This window comes from Megalopta genalis, chromosome 1 (assembly GCF_051020955.1).
Source record: "Megalopta genalis isolate 19385.01 chromosome 1, iyMegGena1_principal, whole genome shotgun sequence".
Taxonomy (NCBI): Eukaryota; Metazoa; Arthropoda; class Insecta; order Hymenoptera; family Halictidae; genus Megalopta; species Megalopta genalis.
Window position 1 is genome coordinate 43,865,314 of NC_135013.1, and position 20,834 is coordinate 43,886,147.

A 20,834-nucleotide genomic window follows, 5' to 3' on the forward strand; every position below is an offset into this window, starting at 1 on the left:
TCTTCGCGCGTCCGCTCATTACGATTTTACCGCGAGAGAAACCACGAAATTGATCGCGGACTGTTTAAACGATTAAAAGATGTTTTCATTTCCGCAATGTCGAACGCGATCGCATACGAACGAGCGCGTACAGATCGTGTCGGTATACTTCTGAGGAAACCTCGAATGCCGTTTTTAACTCGGCGCAATACAATTTACGCGCCGTTTATACAGAAGAGATAAGACCGCTCGCGATATTTATCAGAGTATCACGAGAATCGTGTGTAGTTTACTTACGCTATTTACGGTTTTAACTTATGTTTCTGTTTGCGGTACTATTGATAAAACCAACTACAGGATATGTTAATTTGAAGCTGTTTTGGCAAACTTTTCATCGCAGTGAATATTTAGACAACGGTGTTTTGGATTCAGATACCGTTTAAAACGGAATAACTTTTTTAACTCTTTGCAGTCGAAGCTATTTTAATTCGAAATCTTAAAGATGTTTTCTTATTTATAATACTTCCATTTTATGCGTTTCTGTCGGAAGATTTATGCGATGCACAGGGGATCGAGAGACAAACTGCAAGACGACACCAAGCTCAGAAAAAAAACAATCGCATTTTTCATGGGTTAATTAGAAATGCCGCAATCGCGGAGACGCTAATCGATATTTACACTTTCTAACAGATTCAATGCCATTTATGCATATAAAATTGAGCCCATTGGCGAATACAATACTTGCAGTTTTAACAGCTTTTTTAAATATAAACGAACTTGATACTGTTACAATTATTTTGAAAAATAGCGCAACAAGTTTTAGTAGCTCCTCAAACTCACCATTCAAGTGCAAAGGGTTAAAACTAAACTATATGATTGGAATATTTTCTTAATTTTAGGAGCACTGGTTTACTGTGTATTGACTAATATAGTTTTCTTAATGTCGCGATTACCTGTAAATGACAAAAGAAATAAAAAACTTACGTTTTCTCAACCTTTTTATCCGAGTCTATAACGAAAATTTTAAAAATGCTTAAATATCAGTAACTTATATGCATTAGGGATAGTGATTTCAGTTGATCCTAATCCTAATGGTATCAAGATTGAACGACGAAAGTTATGTGAAAGAATTATTTTCATTTTAAGATATAGTTTATCGTTCTATAACTCTTACTTAAATACTTGAATAAATCAAAGTCTGCACTTTAATTATTTTCTACATTACTTGTTGACTTGAAATGAAAATAATGTACCCAGTAATAACCCGGGAATCTCATAAGTGAGAGCTCTAATATGCATACTAAACATTTTATAGGAATAGGTTAACGCAAAGAGTCAAGAAAGACGTAAAAATCTCGAGAGTCATAAAAAACTGTGGCTTTCACTATCTTTAATTGTTTATAACACATAATTACCAATTTCGATCAAATCTTTAGTATGCATGAAAGCTATTGAAATCTACAAAACACATTTTTTAAATTTTCTTTATAGACTCGGACAAAAAAGTTGAAGAAAATTCCATTGTACTAGCGACATCGAAGAAAAAATTTTCAGTGAATATGTACAGTAACCAAGTTCCACTAACATCTCCAAACAATTCAAGTCATTTAGTCCAGTTTTAAACAAGTCGTTAAAGGTGTCATACTTTTTTTTAACCACTTTATGTGTTTGCTTTGAAAATCATTGGAAATTTAGGATATAATCTTAAAGAGAATCGTGAACAATAGGAACATAATTGATATCTACAACAAAAGATATACGGCAGTATAGTATGCAGAAGTTATTTGGAAAAAGTTAAATCTTTTCGAAGTTGAAGATAGAGTTAAAAACTTTTGGTGTAAGGTGGCATGAATGAGCGAAAACTATTTCGCTTCGTTATCAATTTTTCATTTTCATTTGGATTTTATAAAATTAGCTATAATAAAAAATAAAAGGTAATGAACAAACTTTCTTACTTTTAGTTCAGCGAAATCTGTTACAAATGAATTTATTTTTCCTGACTTTAATGCATGTTCTGATAAACAGCTGAATTCGTAAATAAATATTAGTAGACGTTAAACAAAAACGCAGGAATTTATTGCGATAATTTCACATTCTTTCATCGAGCGCGTTGAATTTAAATATTGAAATTGAAAAAAACGCTTACGATACATTTTTACGAAGGAAAAGAAAAACAATACCTAGATATATCAAACTGCAGATGTACCAAACATACACACTTTAGGTATATTGAAGATCAGATATATAAAGAATCAGGTATACCAGTGTTGAAGTATATTAAAAATCATATGTTTTATAAATCAGGTATACCAAAAATCAGGTATTCCAAAAAACAGGTATACTAAAAGACTGGTATACCAAAACACGGATACACCTATAATTCAGATATACGAATAATCCAAGTGAATAACGGTAGAATGATTTCGTACCATTAGCTTCATTATTGCACACACTGCGCCAAAAACATCAAAAATTTCATAAAATTAAAGTATTTCATTCAATCAAATTAAAATTGCAAAGCGAAGTTATATTATATCGATTACTATTTAGATATCCTTACCTCTTACGATCCTTAATAAAATGGATTAGCGTAAGACTTAATTTTTTAAAATTAAATTTTGAACGATTCTGTCACCCACATATGGATGACGTGATAGTCAAAGTGTTAATAATGTAATTATCATACACTTTTTTGATAGTACAATTCTGATATATACTTTATTAACCCTTCGTCTACTGTGCCGGAGGACCACAAATATGTATTAGCAGAGTATGAGTGTAGATCAGAAATGACTCCGACACAGAAGGCCACGCTTCACTAATCGGAAGGTTAATAACATAAATAGAGTAAATTTTGTTAATATTATAATTATGATACATTTTTGAAGAAACTGTGCTGAATCAATTTTTATAATTCAAATAGTCGCGAAGTCGGTTAACACTAAAATGGGCCCGCCGAATTTGACGAATTTCCAATCTCGTGTACAACATAAGAAAAACCATAAATATTACCGTTCAACTGTTCATGTTGGCTTTAGTTGATGCAATGCCACGAATACATTAAACATTGCACAATTTTGCACGTCCTTCAAACACTCGAATCACGGTGTGGTATTCGTGAGACCGTTTTTGGCTTGAATTTAACGCGTTGATTCCACATCACTGATATTTAAAGTTTTAATTATCCAAAGTTAAAAATTAATTTCTCCACTGATAGATTAAGTAAATAAATCTCGTCCGTTTTTGTTTAATTGAATAAATTACTTCGATTTTATCGAATTTTTTTGGTCACTGAGTCAGCAATCAATGTGTAGAAACATACAATATTTATGAACAACAATAGGAAAGTTACTCAATTTTAATCAACGAAATTTCTGTTAATCAGAAATCTTGAAACTAAAGAGAACATTCAGATAAGCCTAATAACTACAGTGGGGAACAAAATTGAGTGAACACCCTTTAAAACGCAATAACTTTTTTAAAACTGGACTAAATGACTTGAATTTTTTGTAAATGATAGAGGGGCTTAGCCTACTAGACAATGAATAAAAAGTTTTTTTCTAATTTTGCTATTACTTGAAAAGACAAAATAAATAGAAAGCTCACGTTTCCTAACTTTTTTGTCCGAACCTATAACGAAAATTTGGAAAATACGTTTTATCGTCTAAAAAAAATTCAAGTCATTTACTCGAGTTTTAAAAAAGTTATTGCGTCTTAAAGGGTGACCACTCAATTTCGTCCTCCAATCTATTTCAATAAATATGCAATATACTTAACGTCAACCCAGCATTAATACTTAGAATAATAGAAGAAAACGATTGTTTCAAATGTAAGCGTATCTAATTGGTTGTTCTCTTATTTCAGATCTGCAGTTAGCTGCAGAACTTGGCAAGACACTGTTGGAACGGAACAAGGAACTAGAGAACATCATTAAACTACAGCAGTCCACCGTTGAGGAACAGGCACAGGAAATTGAAGTAATTAAACGATAGATATACTTGACTATATGCGTTCGAGCCAATAATAGTAATTTTCACTCAGAGAACCAAACGTATGATCTTCTCTTTCAGTATACGAAAAAACAAACCGCCGCGCTAAGGGAAGTAAATGATTCACGACTAAAAATCTACGAACAATTGGAAGTGAGTATTCAGGATTTAGAACGAGCCAATCATCGCCTTGTCATAGAGAACACCAGCGACAAAAAACTCATCAAAAGGTAAAAAAACAATTCGTTACGGTTTTTCGAGTTTCGCTGTTTTGCGAAAAACAATTGCTTAATAACGATTATTCCTAAGCGATATCGTACAAATACAGACAGACTTCACAAATTATAAATAAATAATATGATGGATTGCGTTGTATTTTCTGCTATATTTTTTGATGTTCTTGATTTGACTTTCCTTATTTTCCACTCCGCATTCCACACAAAAAAAATATTGAATAAAGTTAACCAAGCTAAGAAATTATCTTTGCGTATAAAATACAGTGGGTGTAGAAAAATCTGACGTTCCAAGTAATCCCACAGGTATTCTGTTGGGTTGATATCTGGAGATTGTGGGGAAGTTTGTATAATAGATATCATGTAGTATCCACATTCTGGTGTTATATGTAGTATGTTTTGGATCGTTATCTTGCATGAAAATGAAATCATCTTTAATGCCCATTTTTCCCGCACTGGAAGAAAGATTTGATTTTAAAATGTCAATGTAAACTCGGTGGTTCATTATTCCATTGATAAATTGTAATGTGCAGACGGCTGCACTCATACAGCCCTAAACAATTACGGAACCTCCACCGTGTTTCACTGTAGGCCGTAAGTTTTTCAGTTTCAATTCCTCATTCTTTTTTCTCCAAATAGTACAATGCCCATCAGACCCGAAAATAATAAATTCACTTTCGTCTGTGAAAATCACTTTATTCCAGTACTCCATTGATTTGTTGATTTTATCATTTGCGAACTGCAATCTCTCTTCTTTCTGTTCGCTTCAGATACAAATTATTTCTAACGAGCCACTTGACCGTGATACTCTTGGCTTCGTAAAAAATTACGCACGGTACTAACAGATAAATCAATGTCTAAATTATTTTTAAGATGGTCAACTATTTTTATTGCACTTATTTTTGGAACATGCCTTATCATTCTAATAATAACTCGTCTAGTATGCTGATTAAGTTTCTGTGGACGTCCACTTCTCGAGTTATTTTGCAGTCTGTTTCTTTGTTCATATCTATTAATTATACTTTGCATAGTAGATCGAAGTCTGCTTATAATCCGCAATATTTTTGATAAACTTTTACACTGATTATGTAAATTAATAATAATTTTTCTTTCTTCTATCGTACTTTCCACACGTTTTCGTTCCATTTTTCAAAGATAATTTTGAACACTGTAAAATTTTGAACACGTCTGATGCCGATAAGGTTTCCAAATATACTGACGATCGTAGCCATAGTTATTTTTCTTGTTGATTTCACAAATTATGCAAATTACAAATTTTCTTTTGCACAATATCTATTCTAGAGATTTCCGAAAATATATACAGACTCATTGTTTATAAAAAAATGATTAATAAACTATGATTTCACGAAGTTTTGTTTGAAATTGATCAGTGTACGAATACTTTCTACACCCACTGTATTTTAAAGAAAAAGTAACTAGTTGACTAAAGTCGTTCGTGAAAAGAAGTGATGTAATAAGTTAAATGATGGACCTTTTCTAATATCATTTGTCACGTGTTACGTTGATCGATCAAATGGACGAAACGTGCGATTAGTTTACACGATAAATTTGTTTATTTAAAACTTGCTATTGGTTCCATAGTTAAATATATAAACAGAGCTACGTAATACTCCTACATATACATATCAAAACCTGTTTTTTTCTACTTTTGTACTGAAAAATTAAATTAAAATTGATTGGAATTAAACATAAATTAAAATAAAGCAAAATTAAAGTTAAATTAAAGTTAAATTAAAATTAAATTATAGTTAAATTCAAGTTAAATTAAAATTAAATTATAGTTAAATTAAAAAATTAAATTAAAATTAAATTATAGTTAAATTAAAAAATTAAATTAAAATTAAATTATAGTTAAATTCAAGTTAAATTAAAATTAAATTATAGTTAAATTAAAAAATTAAATTAAAATTAAATTATAGTTAAATTCAAGTTAAATTAAAATTAAATTATAGTTAAATTCAAGTTGAATTGAATTTAAATTATAATGAAAGTAAAGTTAAATTAAAATTTAATAAAAAAATAAATTGCAATTAAGTTATTAATAGCTCACAATGAAATAAATGATCGCATTTTAAAGTAGGATTCCATGTTGCTTTAAAAAAATTCAATTTTATTTTATTATTTAGCGTCTCGAGTAATCAATTTAATTGAAGGATGTTAACGTACCCAAACGACCTTCCAAAAAATATATTAACGTTCGATTGTAGGGGACATGAAAATTTGATCCACGCAGGAAAGGTGCTAAAAGAAGCACAATGGTTGTGAGCGAAAATAATGCAAGCTCTCTCTAATTGTTCAACAGCCACTGTATAACGATCGAGACCCTAGAAGCTCGATGTGAGGAACTCCAGAAGAAGATCGACGAGTTACACGAGCAGCATGAGATTCGGCTTCGGCAACAGAGCACGAGCCAATCGAAGAACACCGCGCAAACACAGACCGCACTGTGGAAAGCATCGGGCACGCCAGGTGGCAACACACAGGAGGTAGTATTTAATATTCATAGAATTCATTTCGCGGGATCTCAGATAACTCGGCGCGATTATCGGCTACAGATTCCGTTTGCCACTGAACTTTAAACGACGACGAATCTCGGTTTCATCGGGAAGAAAAACCGGCAATCTCGCCGCGGAGTTTCTATTCTGTTCAGTTTAACGACTTCCTAACAATCTCCTTTCGCGCTAGCAAGATGTATTGTCATTTATTAACTCATTAGAAGCATTTCCATCCTTAGAAAATGCTGTTTCATGCTGCAGTATCGTCATCGCTGTTAGATAATGTATAAGATTACTATTGTACTACCTAACAAGGCGGACAAGGCGGTTTACAGCCAAATAAATTATTAACCATATTACGTAGCGATACTAGATTGATCATCATTAGATCACAAGCTAAAATTCTTGCGTTTACAAGCCTAATTTATCGATTCACAGCACTGAATTTTTCTTCCAATTAATCCGAGTTCTTCGGAATATAACTCTGGTATATACACATATTATTAATTGAGACACGTTTCGAATTAATGCAGTTAATTGGAAAATATTTTGAGCTATTATAATTAATTGAAAAAGATTTTGAAGTAATACAGCTAATTGGAAAATATCTAGAACTAACTATAAAGTTAATTGGAAAATATCTTGAATAACTAATATAGTTAATTGGAAAATATTTTGAACATTCTTTTTCATAAGAGGAAAAAAAAGAAAAGTAAAACGATGTAGATCGTGGCTTAATACGAAGTTACTTAGGTAGTGCATTTCTTTGATGAAAAAATGTAAAAATGAAGCACATACCTAGATTCACGAGCAGATTGCGATTGGAGATAGTCAACTTTCTATTTCATAAGATGCTAATCGTTTGTACGTGTGTACACATGTATTCTGAAAAATGATCAACACCTGTTGAGATCAGTGCACCAGTAACTACAATAGAATCAATGCGTTATGAATGAATTCTTAGTCTCCCTTTTATTTCCGCGCAATTCTTATGCATAATGCTTTACGTTAATCTGGAAAGCATGTTACATTATAGATTGCAGATCATTTCTGCATTAAAATAAGCAAGTTGCGTTACCTCGTTTTATAATATTTTATAATCATTTACACAAATTGAGGACCCATTGCTGTTATCTTGAAACGAGTCAGAAGCTTTAATTTAGAACATATACTCGAATAAATTTCCAATATCCAAATTATTATAATTTCGTAAAGAAGAATATAACATGTATAAACCTCGATTCATTTCAAAGACAAAATCTATGCAATATCAGAAATGTAGAATTTATACAATGTAAGAAACGGGCTGTTAAATTGTAGGTATTAATTGTAATTTCACCTCTCCCATATATTTCATCCCAATTTACGGTAATAATTATAGTATTCATATTTCGTAATTCTGCACAATCTAATTCAATTAGATTTATCAAATTAATGCAACAAATAACCGTCGCATTTATTATTCACCCGAAAAATTTAATTAAGAGTTCCCGTTCAATTAAATTAAAATCGTCTTCTGTAATTCGCAAAAGATAACACGTTCATTAAATCTTCACAGTAATTTCCACATCAGGGATACCATTATTCAAATTCGCATCCTAATTGAAGACAGATGCTGGCGTCGAAGAAAAAAGATTGCAGTCGAAGGGAATTTTTGGAGACCAATTTTTTGTTATTAAACTATTAATTTTGTCAAGATAATGTAACAAATCGCCCACAAGGATTTATAAAGTCAATTAAAATTTGTATACAAATACTAAATAATTTGTTTAAAGCTAGTTCAGAAAATTACAAATATAGCCACTGTTCCCCACGATTATGAAAGTATAGGAATTGGCATTTCTAAGGTGTTTGGGATGTAAGGATGAAGAGAGAATGTGTTCGATCGACCGGGATAGCTTAACCCTGGAACGGTCTCGTGGGGTGTTTGACGTTTCTTTATTTTTTAGCGAACTGTTAAGCGATGTCATCTAGCTGCCAATAGCTACATTAGCTTTCAATTGAGTTTATTATTAGGTCTACCGGAAAGTTCTGTCCCCCCGTTTTTGAATTGAAATATATAACACAATTTTCATACATTTAATAATATTTATTGTAGAATATACTTTCCATCGTTACTTATGACTTCTTGCCAGCGTGATGGCAACTTGTAAATGCCATTTTTAAAAAATGATTTATTTTTAGAGGCGAAGAACTCAACTAGTGCTTGGTTGACATCAGCTTCAGTTTTGAATTTTTTTCCTGTAAAAAGTTTTGCAAAGAGAGAAACAAGTGATAATCGGAGGGTGCTAGGTCTAGGGAGTATGGTGGATGTGACAGAATTTCCCAGTCTAGCTCTGCGATTTTCTGACGAGTCGCCAAAGCAGCATGTAGTCTGGCATTATCATCGGTAGCCATGTTTTCACGATCGCGTCTCACTTAATAATGACATGAGACATCTTTGTTTCAGTTTATTTAGGAGAGTACATGTGTGTAAATGCAATGATAAAAAGAGATAGTCGTATATGTCTCAAATCAACATGTGCATATGGATTTAAACTTGAAGTGACACTGTCGGACAGAACTTTCCGGTAGACCTAATATTTTTACAGGTCTCTTGGGGGTGTCGGCATACCACGCGACCTTTATGTAACATTTTAATTGTAGAAGAAGTTACACGAATTGTTTACACGTTCAACCCAGATGATTTTATTTAGTTAATTATCAAACGAAGAGTTGGCAAAACTAATTTTGAAGCTAAAAAATAAAATATCCCTGTTAGATACAAATAGTATAACGACTCTTTCGCACTGAACGATGACTGGTATAAAATAGATTTGGCAAGCTAGAAAACTAGCTCGAAGAAAAATTGACGGCAGTTGAGCTAGACTGAATTGTTAAAATCTTTTCAGAATGCTACCGCACCTGAAGAAGAAATGACCGAATTACTGAGACAGTTGCAAGAAGCGCGGAATCAAAGGGCGAGGGAGCAAAAGAAAGCTGCGGACCTCAGCCAGCAGCTTGCAACCTTGCTCCAGGAGAACACTGCTTTGGAAGAGCAAATAAATATTTTGCGCAGTAAAGCGCAAGACGTGAAAAACCTGCAGGAAGAAATAAATGCGCTCGAAGAAGTGAGGTACGGTGCACGAAAGCTTTCTTTGCAGTTTTTTCAAACTGTCAACAAAATAATTTTCAATTGATGTTATATCAGAACAAAGGCGGATCATTTCTTGTCGGTATTTTTTTACATGCTTAACAATTTTTGCTAATTCTATAGAGTATGTTGTTTGCAATTAATCTTCTAATTTTGTGATCAACTGATTTTAATCTGCGAACACATAAAGCTACAAGCAAACTCCTCTGTGCAGCTACAAGTCGTTTGCAAATAATTGTCTCATTTTTTAAAATAATATAGCTGCTTGAAAAGTCAGGTGGGAAAATTATTAAACTTTTTAGAAACATTATTTTTAAAAAATGACATTGCTTTCCTGTATCCCTAATACTTGATGCATTTGATTTTGTTATAAATGCAAGAAATCTGCAGTCTAGTTACAAGATTCTGCACTCAACGCTATAAACAATAATAATATTCATTGATTTTTTTCATCATCATGAAATTCGATTGAAATAGAAGCGGCGTGCATCTGTTACTTCTCTAGTACTCAGAAATAAATATGATTGCTTGCAGGCGAGGGCATTTATGTGGACGATGCCTGCGGGGAATGGAAACAAAAACACACGACGAAATTTCTGTAATGTTGGATCAAGAAGAATTAGACGTCATCAATATGGCAGAATCAATAATAAGCGATAGTCAACGCGATACCGAGTCATTAACGCAGGTAAACTTTTCCATCTGTATTTACAAAGGTTGTCTCACCGATTCATCCATGTATGAAACATGTCTTCTATTCCTCGCTTGCTAACCTTTTCATTTATCTCATTGATTTTCTGCTGCTGAAGCTATTTTTGGCACCTTTTCATGGTATACACTCTGCGACTAGCCGAGAGTTTCTAGTAGATAGGTAAAACTTGCAAATATTCTCTTGCATATCAAGACCTAATGTCTTTCTTTTTATTAAAATCGATTAGTTGAAAGATATGAACATTTTTCTAAAGTTGTTTCGTTTTACAACAAATTTGTGTTTCGTTAGAGTGTTAAAAATGCACTTGCTTCAGTATTTTGCCAATAAAAACACAGATCTTCTAGCATAAAATTTCAAAGCTACCAAAAAATGTCAAAAAGTTTCTTATCTTTTTACTCTAAACGTCAAAAAATCAGCTTCCGTTTTCTCGTGAAAAAAAAAACGAAACAATTTTCTGAACGGCTAAATAATGAAGAATATGATACAAAATGTATAATTGCAGTAAATTACTTAATAAGCCTGCGTTTGTTTTAACACTGATGAATACCGCGAAGACAATAATCGGGAACTAGTAAACAATAGAACGGAATGCTTATCTGATGTATTTGCAAGTTTCACTCATCCTACAATCTTCCTGTAATTGGTCTATAATTAGATGTCCTATAATTAGATGTCCTATAATTAATTAACGCCACATAGATAGAATCATTCACATCAATTTAGTATCTTCTTTTGAATATTCTTGCCTTTGTTAAAGTAAACAGTACTTAATATAATTGTTCTCTTCAGCTTAGCTTCAGTATAAACATTTTATACGCATATGTAAATTCTTGATAATTATTGAAAAAGTAGCACATCTTAGCGATTTTAATGTCTTTAAAAGATATATTACATATACATATTAATATGTGTAACTCATTTTAAAGAAAAATGGGCTTACAGTGATTGTCTTGCGATTGAAGAAAAATTGTGAAAATCAAGAGAAAAAGTAATTCTCGATAATACAATGATATTAATTAAGTTTGTATTAGAGCTAGATTGACTCTACATTAGGTATGAATATGACATCTCTAAAGAATATTACATGATCTTATTCATGTTACCTAAAATTTCCTTTTACTTTATTGAAAAGTCCATGGAATCACCATATATGCAGTATATAAGATCTACTATATTATAGAAAATCGTGATGTGTACGCAGATTCATATTTAATTAGAAGAGAAATAGATATGCTTGGCATAGATTATGTTCTTACTGAAAATTAGCTGAAAATTAATATTGCAACCACGTACTGTGAACAATTGAACAAAATCTAATCTAAACTTTCAAAGTAAACAACATCTAATAGTTTAAACATTGTTACTTATATTTCATAAACTAAACACTTGTGGCAGTTATACATGTGTATACGAAAACAAAGTTATTTGAAACATCGACCCTGACGACACATCTGAAGATCGTCGCTTAATAAACGATTATTTATTTAAATATATATACGTCTCAATCCGCTTGAGATCACAAGCCAACAGAGTAAATATTATGTTGAAGCTAAGAAGACAACAATTACTTTGAACTCAATTTCAAGTAAATATTACACAACAATTATTTAATGTTTCGTGTATCAAATTTGATTTAGATTCATAATTTTGTTAGGTTCGTTCTATGCATGTATTCAGCATGTTCAGAATTGATTTAAAAACAAAATAAGCTTACAGTATGACCAGCTGGAGATATAGAATGTTAATAAACCAGGGAGTTAGTTTGAATTTTCTGATATTAAAAGGCATGCCAACTTTTCTAAAAACTATATTTATACTAACCGCCATTTTTCAAGCTTGTGGCAAATTAGTGAATCAAAATCTTTATTAATTGACCCATTCAATGAACAGTTTCACCCAGTATGCATATATGTCTTTAATATATGAGCCGTTTATTTTAAAAGTGGTATAAGTCACTTTACCGTAATGAAAAGTGGTGATTTTTTAATGTTTATATGAAATTATTTATACTGAGAAAAATATCAGTATCCTGAGATAACAAATACAAGTAAATCTTCTCGAAAGTTAGCATCCATATTTTTAAACGTGTTAAAACGCAAACCCTTAAATATATCGACTTAAAAGCAAAGTGACTTATGCCACTTTTAAAATAAACGGCTCACATACTGACAAAAGATTGATCTAATCTTATTCATTCGCGAGATAAAGAATTGAAAAAACAAATAAAACTTGATCTAGTAATTACGACACTAACAAAAGCAAGAGCTATACATTTTCGGATTTGAATGTAAAAATCGAATGTCAAGCACGTACAAATCGTATAAAACAGACTTTTTCTTCCTCGTACAATGATATGCTTCGAATGTTTCGTGAATGATACTTCTAAGGGCTTATGGTTTGATATAAGAACAACTATGAAAGTAATTTAATTTTATTTGCTTTAGGAGAGACTCGCAACAAAGATTAAGAAAACCAAGGCAAAACGAGAAAAAAAAGAATTTCGTTCCTCATTATGGACAACTTTCGCGTATATTTGGAGAGCACCGTCGTTAATTTTTGTTTTCTTTCATACGATATGGTACATACAGAACGAATGCATCATACCGTTGATGTTAAAACCTTTTCGGATACCGATCTTCATTGTCAGAAAGATCCTGACGATAAAAGATCGCTTGAAACTGCTTTAGAATATTTCATGCATTTCATTTGTAATTAACTAAAATCGAGAATGGACAAAGCTCCTCTCGCCAATTATTTAGTTGGCGAGAGGAATCACTCAATGCATAATTACCATGCAACTCGAATTGTGTATAATAGATATCGAAATACTCATTTCAAAAGTTCCATATTAGCTTAGGTTTAATTTGAATGTAATAATTTCGTTGATTGTTTTCTCTGCTTAAGCAATGTATTAAGCCTGAAATATTTCGGTATCTCATCGACGTAGTTTCATGCTATAATCGGTTTGTAGCTTTTCTGCAAAGACGTTTCAAAACTTGATCTTCTAGATCCACGAAATCAGTTTAAGAACATGTTGAAATAATAACGGTATTGATGATAGACACGTTAAACAAATTTTAATAGGATTGACTAAGGCACGGTGTAGGTAAAATATTAGGTTAGGGAATAAGTTCGTAGCGTTTTTATCAAAGACGATTTTCTTTGTTGCTTTCGTTAAGCTCGCGAGGCACCCAGGCTCCCAATTTTTTGGCAAATCTCATTGAATAAAGATGATGGAGAATCGTTTTATGATCGCAGTTCATTTTTTCGACCAATTCACGACTTGTTTGGTGACCGTCCTCCTTCAAAAGTGCTTTGAGACGTTCTTCGTCGAATTCAGAAGGTTTTCCGCCGCGGGGCGTGTCGTCGACGTTAAAATCGCAATTTTTGAACTTCGCAAACCATTTCCGTGTTGTAGACTCGAGTATGACACCTTCTCCGTATACGTTGCAAATGTCCCGGGCTGCTTCAGCAGCCTTTTGGCCTCGATGAAAGGCGAAGAAGAGAAGGTGTCGAAAATGTTGCTTTTTACCTCTTGGATATTCCATTTCTAAGCCTCAAGAGTAATAAAAAATTAAATTACTCAAAAAGACGATTAGCACAGCTTCGTAGAGCAGAAAGAGCTCTATCGAATGAATATTATACACTTTGTCAAACAGCAAAAAATCGTTGTAAAATAAAAGAAAATATAAAAACGCTACGAACTTATTCCCCAATCTAATAGAATGAATCTAACAGCTGAGCACTTACATTATTAAAAGCTGTTGTTGAATTTAGTTTGCGTATGTTAATAAGAATAGTGTTAAATTCTCTCAGAGGAAATGATTCCTACGAATAAAATCAGCGTACGTTGTTTATAATCGAGTATGTAAGTATTTAATCGATATTGGTAGAATTTTCACAATTTGTAAGAACGTTGTTTTTTATACATTCGCGAGAAAAAAGATTATTTTCCAAAGATGTAATAAGACTGGTTTGAATTAACGATCTAGAAAGTAATTATATCTCTTTAGAGTTAGTCTTGTTTAATTGCAAATATCTATTACGTTGTTTACTCGGCTCGTAATTTAATCACATATTGTTAGCGTATCTAGTCCAAAACATTTGTAAAAACTATGTTGTAAGGTGTAAGTGCCAGATTTATATGATTTTAAATAAAGCATATTTTTTCAATAAACATTGTTGATTTCTCTTATTTAATCTCCTATAAATCTGGCGACTCCTTACCTCACATCCAATCATCCTTGTTTTTAGTAACCACCCAAATTTTACGTATTGTATCTATTTATTCTTGGATACACTCTGGGACAAAAAGATAGCACACTTTAAAATCAATATAATTTTTATTTATTTAACATCATAACCAAGCCTTTCTTTCCATACAAACTTACTAAATACCACTATAAACATACATAAATGAAATAAAATTGAATTTCACCAGCCTAAACAATTGTATTTGAAGAAAAAAGAATTTTTTGAAAATACGGTCAATTCTCCCCAATTGTCCTTTAGCTTGTAAATAAGAATGGAATTTGGGAAGAGAAGATATTAATATTCGAGCCTTGTGCCTCGTTTTTATAGTTTTTAACAATCAGCAACTGTAAAAACGAGCCGCAAGGCTCGAATAATCGTATCTCCTCTTCCCAAATTGTCCATTCTTGTTTACAAGCCGAAAAACAATTAGGAAGAATTTACCTGTACACAGTGGGATTTAACTAAAAATCATATATGAATGATATTTAATGCATAATATTTTGTGGCTCCTCCTTTACATTTATTAACAATCATCATTATCTTTGGCAACGATTTATAGAGTTTTTTAATAGTTTCATTCGGCAATGTTTTAAAATTGTCTGCCATTTGCGTAGATAGCTCGGTTAAGATTTCCACATCCATTTTCAACAATATGACTTCACGGGTCGCTCTTTTTTTCAGAGAAAAGAACTCTTTTACTACTTTCGCAGTGTGTGCTGCTGCATTATTCTACCGAAAAATACAGGGTATCCATAAAAGTATCTACAAACGGACACCGGGTGATTTCTCATTTTAAAAAAACTTGAAAAATATAGAATAACCTTTTTTGTTTAGGACCTAGTTTTTAAGGCTATCGAGTTTGAAAATTTAGTGTAAGACACGGTTCGTCGAGCGACGTATAGTAAATTTTCCTCAATTGTCCCTCAGCTTCTACAAAAAAATGGACAATTTGGGAAGAGAAGTTACGATTATTCTGGCCTCGTGGCTTGTTTTTTTTGTCAACGATTACAATAAAAACGAACCACCAGGCCCGAATAATCGTATCTCCTCTTCTCAAATTGTCTATTTTTGTTTACAGACTCAGGGATAATTTGAGAGAATTTACTGTATATCGTCTATAGCCGCAAGGACAAAGCAAATTTTCAAACTCGATTAGTCTCGAAAACTAAGTTCCAAACAAAAAAAAGTTATTCTATATTTTTATCATGTTTTTCATGAGAAATCATCCGGTGTCCGTTTGTACATATTTTTATGGACATCCTGTATCAGAAAACGATTAAAAAGACTCTATAAATCGTTGCCAAAGATATTCATGACTGTTAATAAATGTAAAGGAGGAGCAACAAAATATTAAACATTAAAATATCATTCATACATGATTTTTAGTTAAATGTGATATCATTTTGTCCTACTGTGAATTTCTATAAAATTTTTCTCTTTTCAAATACAATTGTTTAGGCTAGTGAAATTCAATTCTATTTCATTTGTGTATGTTTATAGTGGTATTTAGCAAGTTTTTATAGAAAAAAACCTTGGTTGTTATAATGTTAAATAAATAAAAATTACCGTAATTTTAAAGTATGCTATCATTTTGACTCGGAGTGTAAGAGACACTATTCATTCAGTTTACAAATTCAATTCAGAAATCTTAAATTTGGATAAGTCTAATCCTTTTCTATAGGATTATAGAGCAAAATATACTTCGTTGCTAAATAATATTGAAGTTATATTTGAAATGCGTAGATAAATAACAATAACAAGTACATAATTGTACATTCCAATTTTTAAGTCTATGAAAATGAAAGTTGTTTCGTCAGTATTCCAGATACAAACATGTTTTTGGTGAAAACTAAAAGTGAGTTTTGTCAAAGAATTTTTTTCCTATTGACAATTTTTTAACAACAAAACAACCTATACAATACACTAGAATGTACAAATTAATATTTAAAAAAAAACGAAACAAATAAACGGCTTGCGTATCACGATGTAACAAAAAATCATCGACACTCTCTTAACAATTATCTTAAAGAAATATGTACACATTGGGTTGTTCGAAAAGTAATTTCGTTTTTTTTATGACGTTTAGGGCTACTGAAGGACAATATCTTTTTTACTCAGAATTCGGCATTCGTCCATATGTTGATATAAAAATTATAGAATAACATTTAAAAAAGCAATGTTAACCTTCAAATCTCCGAAACGCTTCAACTTATAACAAAAAAAAAATACATTACATAATGTACCCCTTCAAACCACGAAACTATTATATACAAAACCTATTAGTACAATGCATACCTTCGAAGTTACAGAGGTGTACAGGCTGTATAAAAATTATAATATCACCATAATAGCGTGATCCTATACCTCTGGATTGGTAGAAATCTGCTAAAACAAATGACCGCAAAATTACACTTAACCGTGAATTTTCAAGGTCAGAAGATCAAATTTGTTCTATTCCAAAGTATACTTTGGAATAAAGAAATTTAAAACTTTGACCTTGATTTTCAACCTCAAGGAAAATTTTGCAGTCGATTTTTCAGCAGATCTTCGTTGATCCAGAGCTGTAGAATCACGCTACGGTGGTCGTGACGTATAATTTTTATACGCCCTGAACATGGGCAACGCTGTATAAATAGTGTCCTATCGTAAAGCATTTTGTTCTACAAGAAAACATGCAAAATACAAAACCGTGTTAATTGCAGGACTTGAACCATGACGACAGCAATTCCATTGATCTGAAGAATCCGTACAGAGTTCTCGTCGAAAAATATCAGGCTCTATTGGAGGTTCAAAGACGACCAACGCCGCGACGGAAGGACAGCGTGCCGCCGATGTCCTTGCAAGAGGAGCTCGAGATGTCGGGCGAGTTTAATCATTTCCAAAACTCGTCCTTGGAAGGAGAGTTGCACCAGGAATCTGGAAAATCCGTAGGCGTGAATGCATCGCGTGCCAAATCAGAGATTTGCGGCAAGAAACCGTTCTCTGCTACCCCCACAGACTTCTCCGAAGCAGAAACCTCATCTTCGGGATTCCAGGACGAAACGAGCAACAAGATGACGCAAACCGAAGGGAGACCCGGCTCGTTTCTGTGTTCAATCGCCGACGGAGAGGACTGCAAGTTCAGTATCTATGACGATAACAGCCCGTTCGAGAGCAGGTTCCGAAAAACGCCAGAATACAGGCAGACGTTCAGCCAAATCTTCAGTGTTCTGAAACGAGCGGCGGAAGCGAAAGAGGAGGGCGAGAAGCTGCCACTTCTGGACGATTCGACGAATACGTCCGTTTCGCAGCCACAGTCTTCGACGTTGGCGCAGGAGGACCTGCCCAGCGAGACCACGGACGATAATCAGAGCGTCGTCTCGTCCGTTGTCGCCTCGGTCGTGTCCGAACCGCCGTACAGGATAAAGACACCGATTTCCATGAACGCGACGAACGAACGTCAGGAGAACGAGTCCGCTCGCCCCGAGCACGTTAAACACGAAAAAACCGAGGGCAAGAAGCACAGATACCATTTAGATCATCTGAACAGCAGTGGCCACATTTCGAAGAAGTCAACGAGGAAACATTCGAACAGGAGACTGTTGCACAGCAATTCGCCGAGCACGCTCGACGTGATCCCGACCACGAATCCAACGTTTGTTGCCTCAAAGTCAAACACCAACGGAAAGAAGAAGTTCAGGCCGTTCAACGCATTGGAGCAGAACGGCACCGTCTGCAGCGATTTCAGTTACGCGAACAAAACGAAGGAGTCGCCGTGTCCCAGCAGACGAGCAAAGGTCTACGCACGCAACAATAACGAACAGCACAATAACGCTTTCGAGTACAGGGACTACAAGCCGAGCTCCGCATCGGAAGAAGTTGCCCGTCTGAAACGCTTAGAGATGTCCTACGCGGAGGTTCTCCGGTTGCCAAACAAATCGAAACCCCTACGAAGCAATCGTAGAAGTTAAACTCGTTTGATACTGATACGATCGACCGAGTTGAAGAGAGACGAGAAACAGAAAAGAGAGAGACTTTCGTACGTAATACATAGTCAAGTGAGATTTAGTTCAAAATTTGTTAAGTTTATCGTCGAGCGATTACTTAGAGCAAGGAATTAAATTATTTCAGATCGTAAGGTTCAGTATTGGTAATCAATGTTAATTAAAACGTGTACTTTGTAAATATTTTAGTGAAAATATGATCGTCGTGTGCAGCGTATATATGTATAACGGGTACTAAACTATTTTACAGTAATTTTTTTTATTATATTTTATATTGTAAAATGTATATGTATCTTCTTTTTCAAAGTGGATGTGTGAGGGTAACAAAGGTACGTAAGCAATACGGTTTAATTATGTATCGTCAAATGATCCACCTCAATGAACAAGTCACATGGAATCGTATCTCGCAAATCTGTTCCCCCCCTCTTCGAAAACTGTAGTTGATGATGACGGAATAAAATTATTTATGTGCCATTCACCTCGTCGAATTATAATTGTCAACTAACTGTCTGCTACTTGCTCGCATATCCTTAACATAAAATCTATTTCTGAGAGAAATCGGTGCATTTCAGTAATAGCATGTACGGTGTATTAGCTTTTATATCTTGTAGCTACGAACTACAATATTGTGATCATATTATACCGAGCAAATAAAATCTTTATATTAGCTTTTATATCTTGTAGCTACGAACTACAATATTCTCATCGTATTATACCGAGCAAATAAAATCTTTAGCAGATTCTATCGTAATATCTAGGTTCTCTCGTGTCTACGACAATAATATCCCGCAAAATGCGTCCTTTTAGTCCATTAATTCAATTGCATCAGAACTCTAAATATGCTACTAACATCATTTAATGACTAACATTTTAACTGAACACTATTTTTACCAAGGAGGTCGAAAGTCACCTTATAAAATTTTAATTTTAGATTTTTTCTAAGTTTAATCTGTTCCCCTGAAATTGACTTTCCAACTTATTAATCATCGCGTTTTGCCGCGTACCTGCGCGCTGTAATAGATCTTTCATTTTTTTGTTTTCGATGCTACACAGAAATTACGCGTGATAATTAAAACACGAGATGGTATTATACATTTGTACAGTAATTAACCTTAGGATAGTCAAATTGAACTGTACCACTTAATATGATAATTTTTTAAATGATATACATACATCTTTGTTGCTATTGCATTGAAGCAAAGGTAACAACATTGGTGTTCGAATAGAATCATACACAATTCACAGGTGAGGTCTCTCTTATCATTTCGTTTTTTCAATATTTTCCAAGAATTTCTTCCGCTAATTTTTGTTTACAAGTGTAGAAAGCTTTTAATTACCGTAGACTTAGAATCAGTACGGACATTGCATATTATAGCTTTTTCTGTCTCAGTCATATTTCGTGTTACCATTTCACTCACAGCGTTACCGATAGTTCACGAAAAATAGACACGTGTTAGCACGAGAAGCGCATATCCTGTATATTTCATTTCTACTATAAGTGCTGAATATATATATATTATTTGGAGCAGTATTAAATGAAACTTGTACTATAGAAATATAATATAAAGTGTAATTATTTGTATGGACAGTTGAACAATTATTTCTACTAAGTAAATAATTAGTCGTGGTACACATGTAGCAATAGTTTTATACATTTTTTCATGCAGATGGGTATTTACAACGTTAATTACAACGTATTTACAACGCAGATTCCAAGTCTATGATATTGAGTTATTGCAAAAATAATGTAAGTTTTTTGTAAGCTATCTATTTGGAAAACCGAAGTTACATTTGTAACAACCCAATAGATACTATATGATAAAATTCAAGACTTGCCAACTCATTGAACCATTGAGGCTAAGTTTGTAGCTGAATATTCAGAAGAGATTGCACAACAACTATCATATCTATAATTATAACAAAATATTATTTTACAATTCCCCCTAACAGTGGAACACATCACCTTACACTGCAGAAAACACATCAAGGAAAGAAGGCTACACAACATAAGAGCTCCTTTAGAAGACATACTGAA

At 33.1% G+C, this 20,834-nt stretch overlaps 1 protein-coding gene across 4 annotated transcripts in view; it reads left to right on the forward strand.

The window, feature by feature from the left end:
* Positions 1 to 19,277, forward strand: part of centrocortin (cerebellar degeneration-related protein 2-like) — a 227,341-nt gene extending 208,064 nt beyond the window's left edge. For all 4 annotated transcript variants that reach the window (XM_033477012.2, XM_033476929.2, XM_033476764.2 and 1 more), the window contains exons 2-7: positions 3,844 to 3,956; positions 4,050 to 4,198; positions 6,525 to 6,708; positions 9,609 to 9,832; positions 10,385 to 10,538; positions 17,519 to 19,277. In XM_033477012.2, coding sequence (XP_033332903.1) covers positions 3,844 to 3,956; positions 4,050 to 4,198; positions 6,525 to 6,708; positions 9,609 to 9,832; positions 10,385 to 10,538; positions 17,519 to 18,766 — 2,072 coding nt within the window. In that variant the 3' untranslated portion in view covers positions 18,767 to 19,277. The remainder of the gene's footprint in view (positions 1 to 3,843; positions 3,957 to 4,049; positions 4,199 to 6,524; positions 6,709 to 9,608; positions 9,833 to 10,384; positions 10,539 to 17,518) is intronic.
* Positions 19,278 to 20,834: the final 1,557 nt, after the last annotated feature.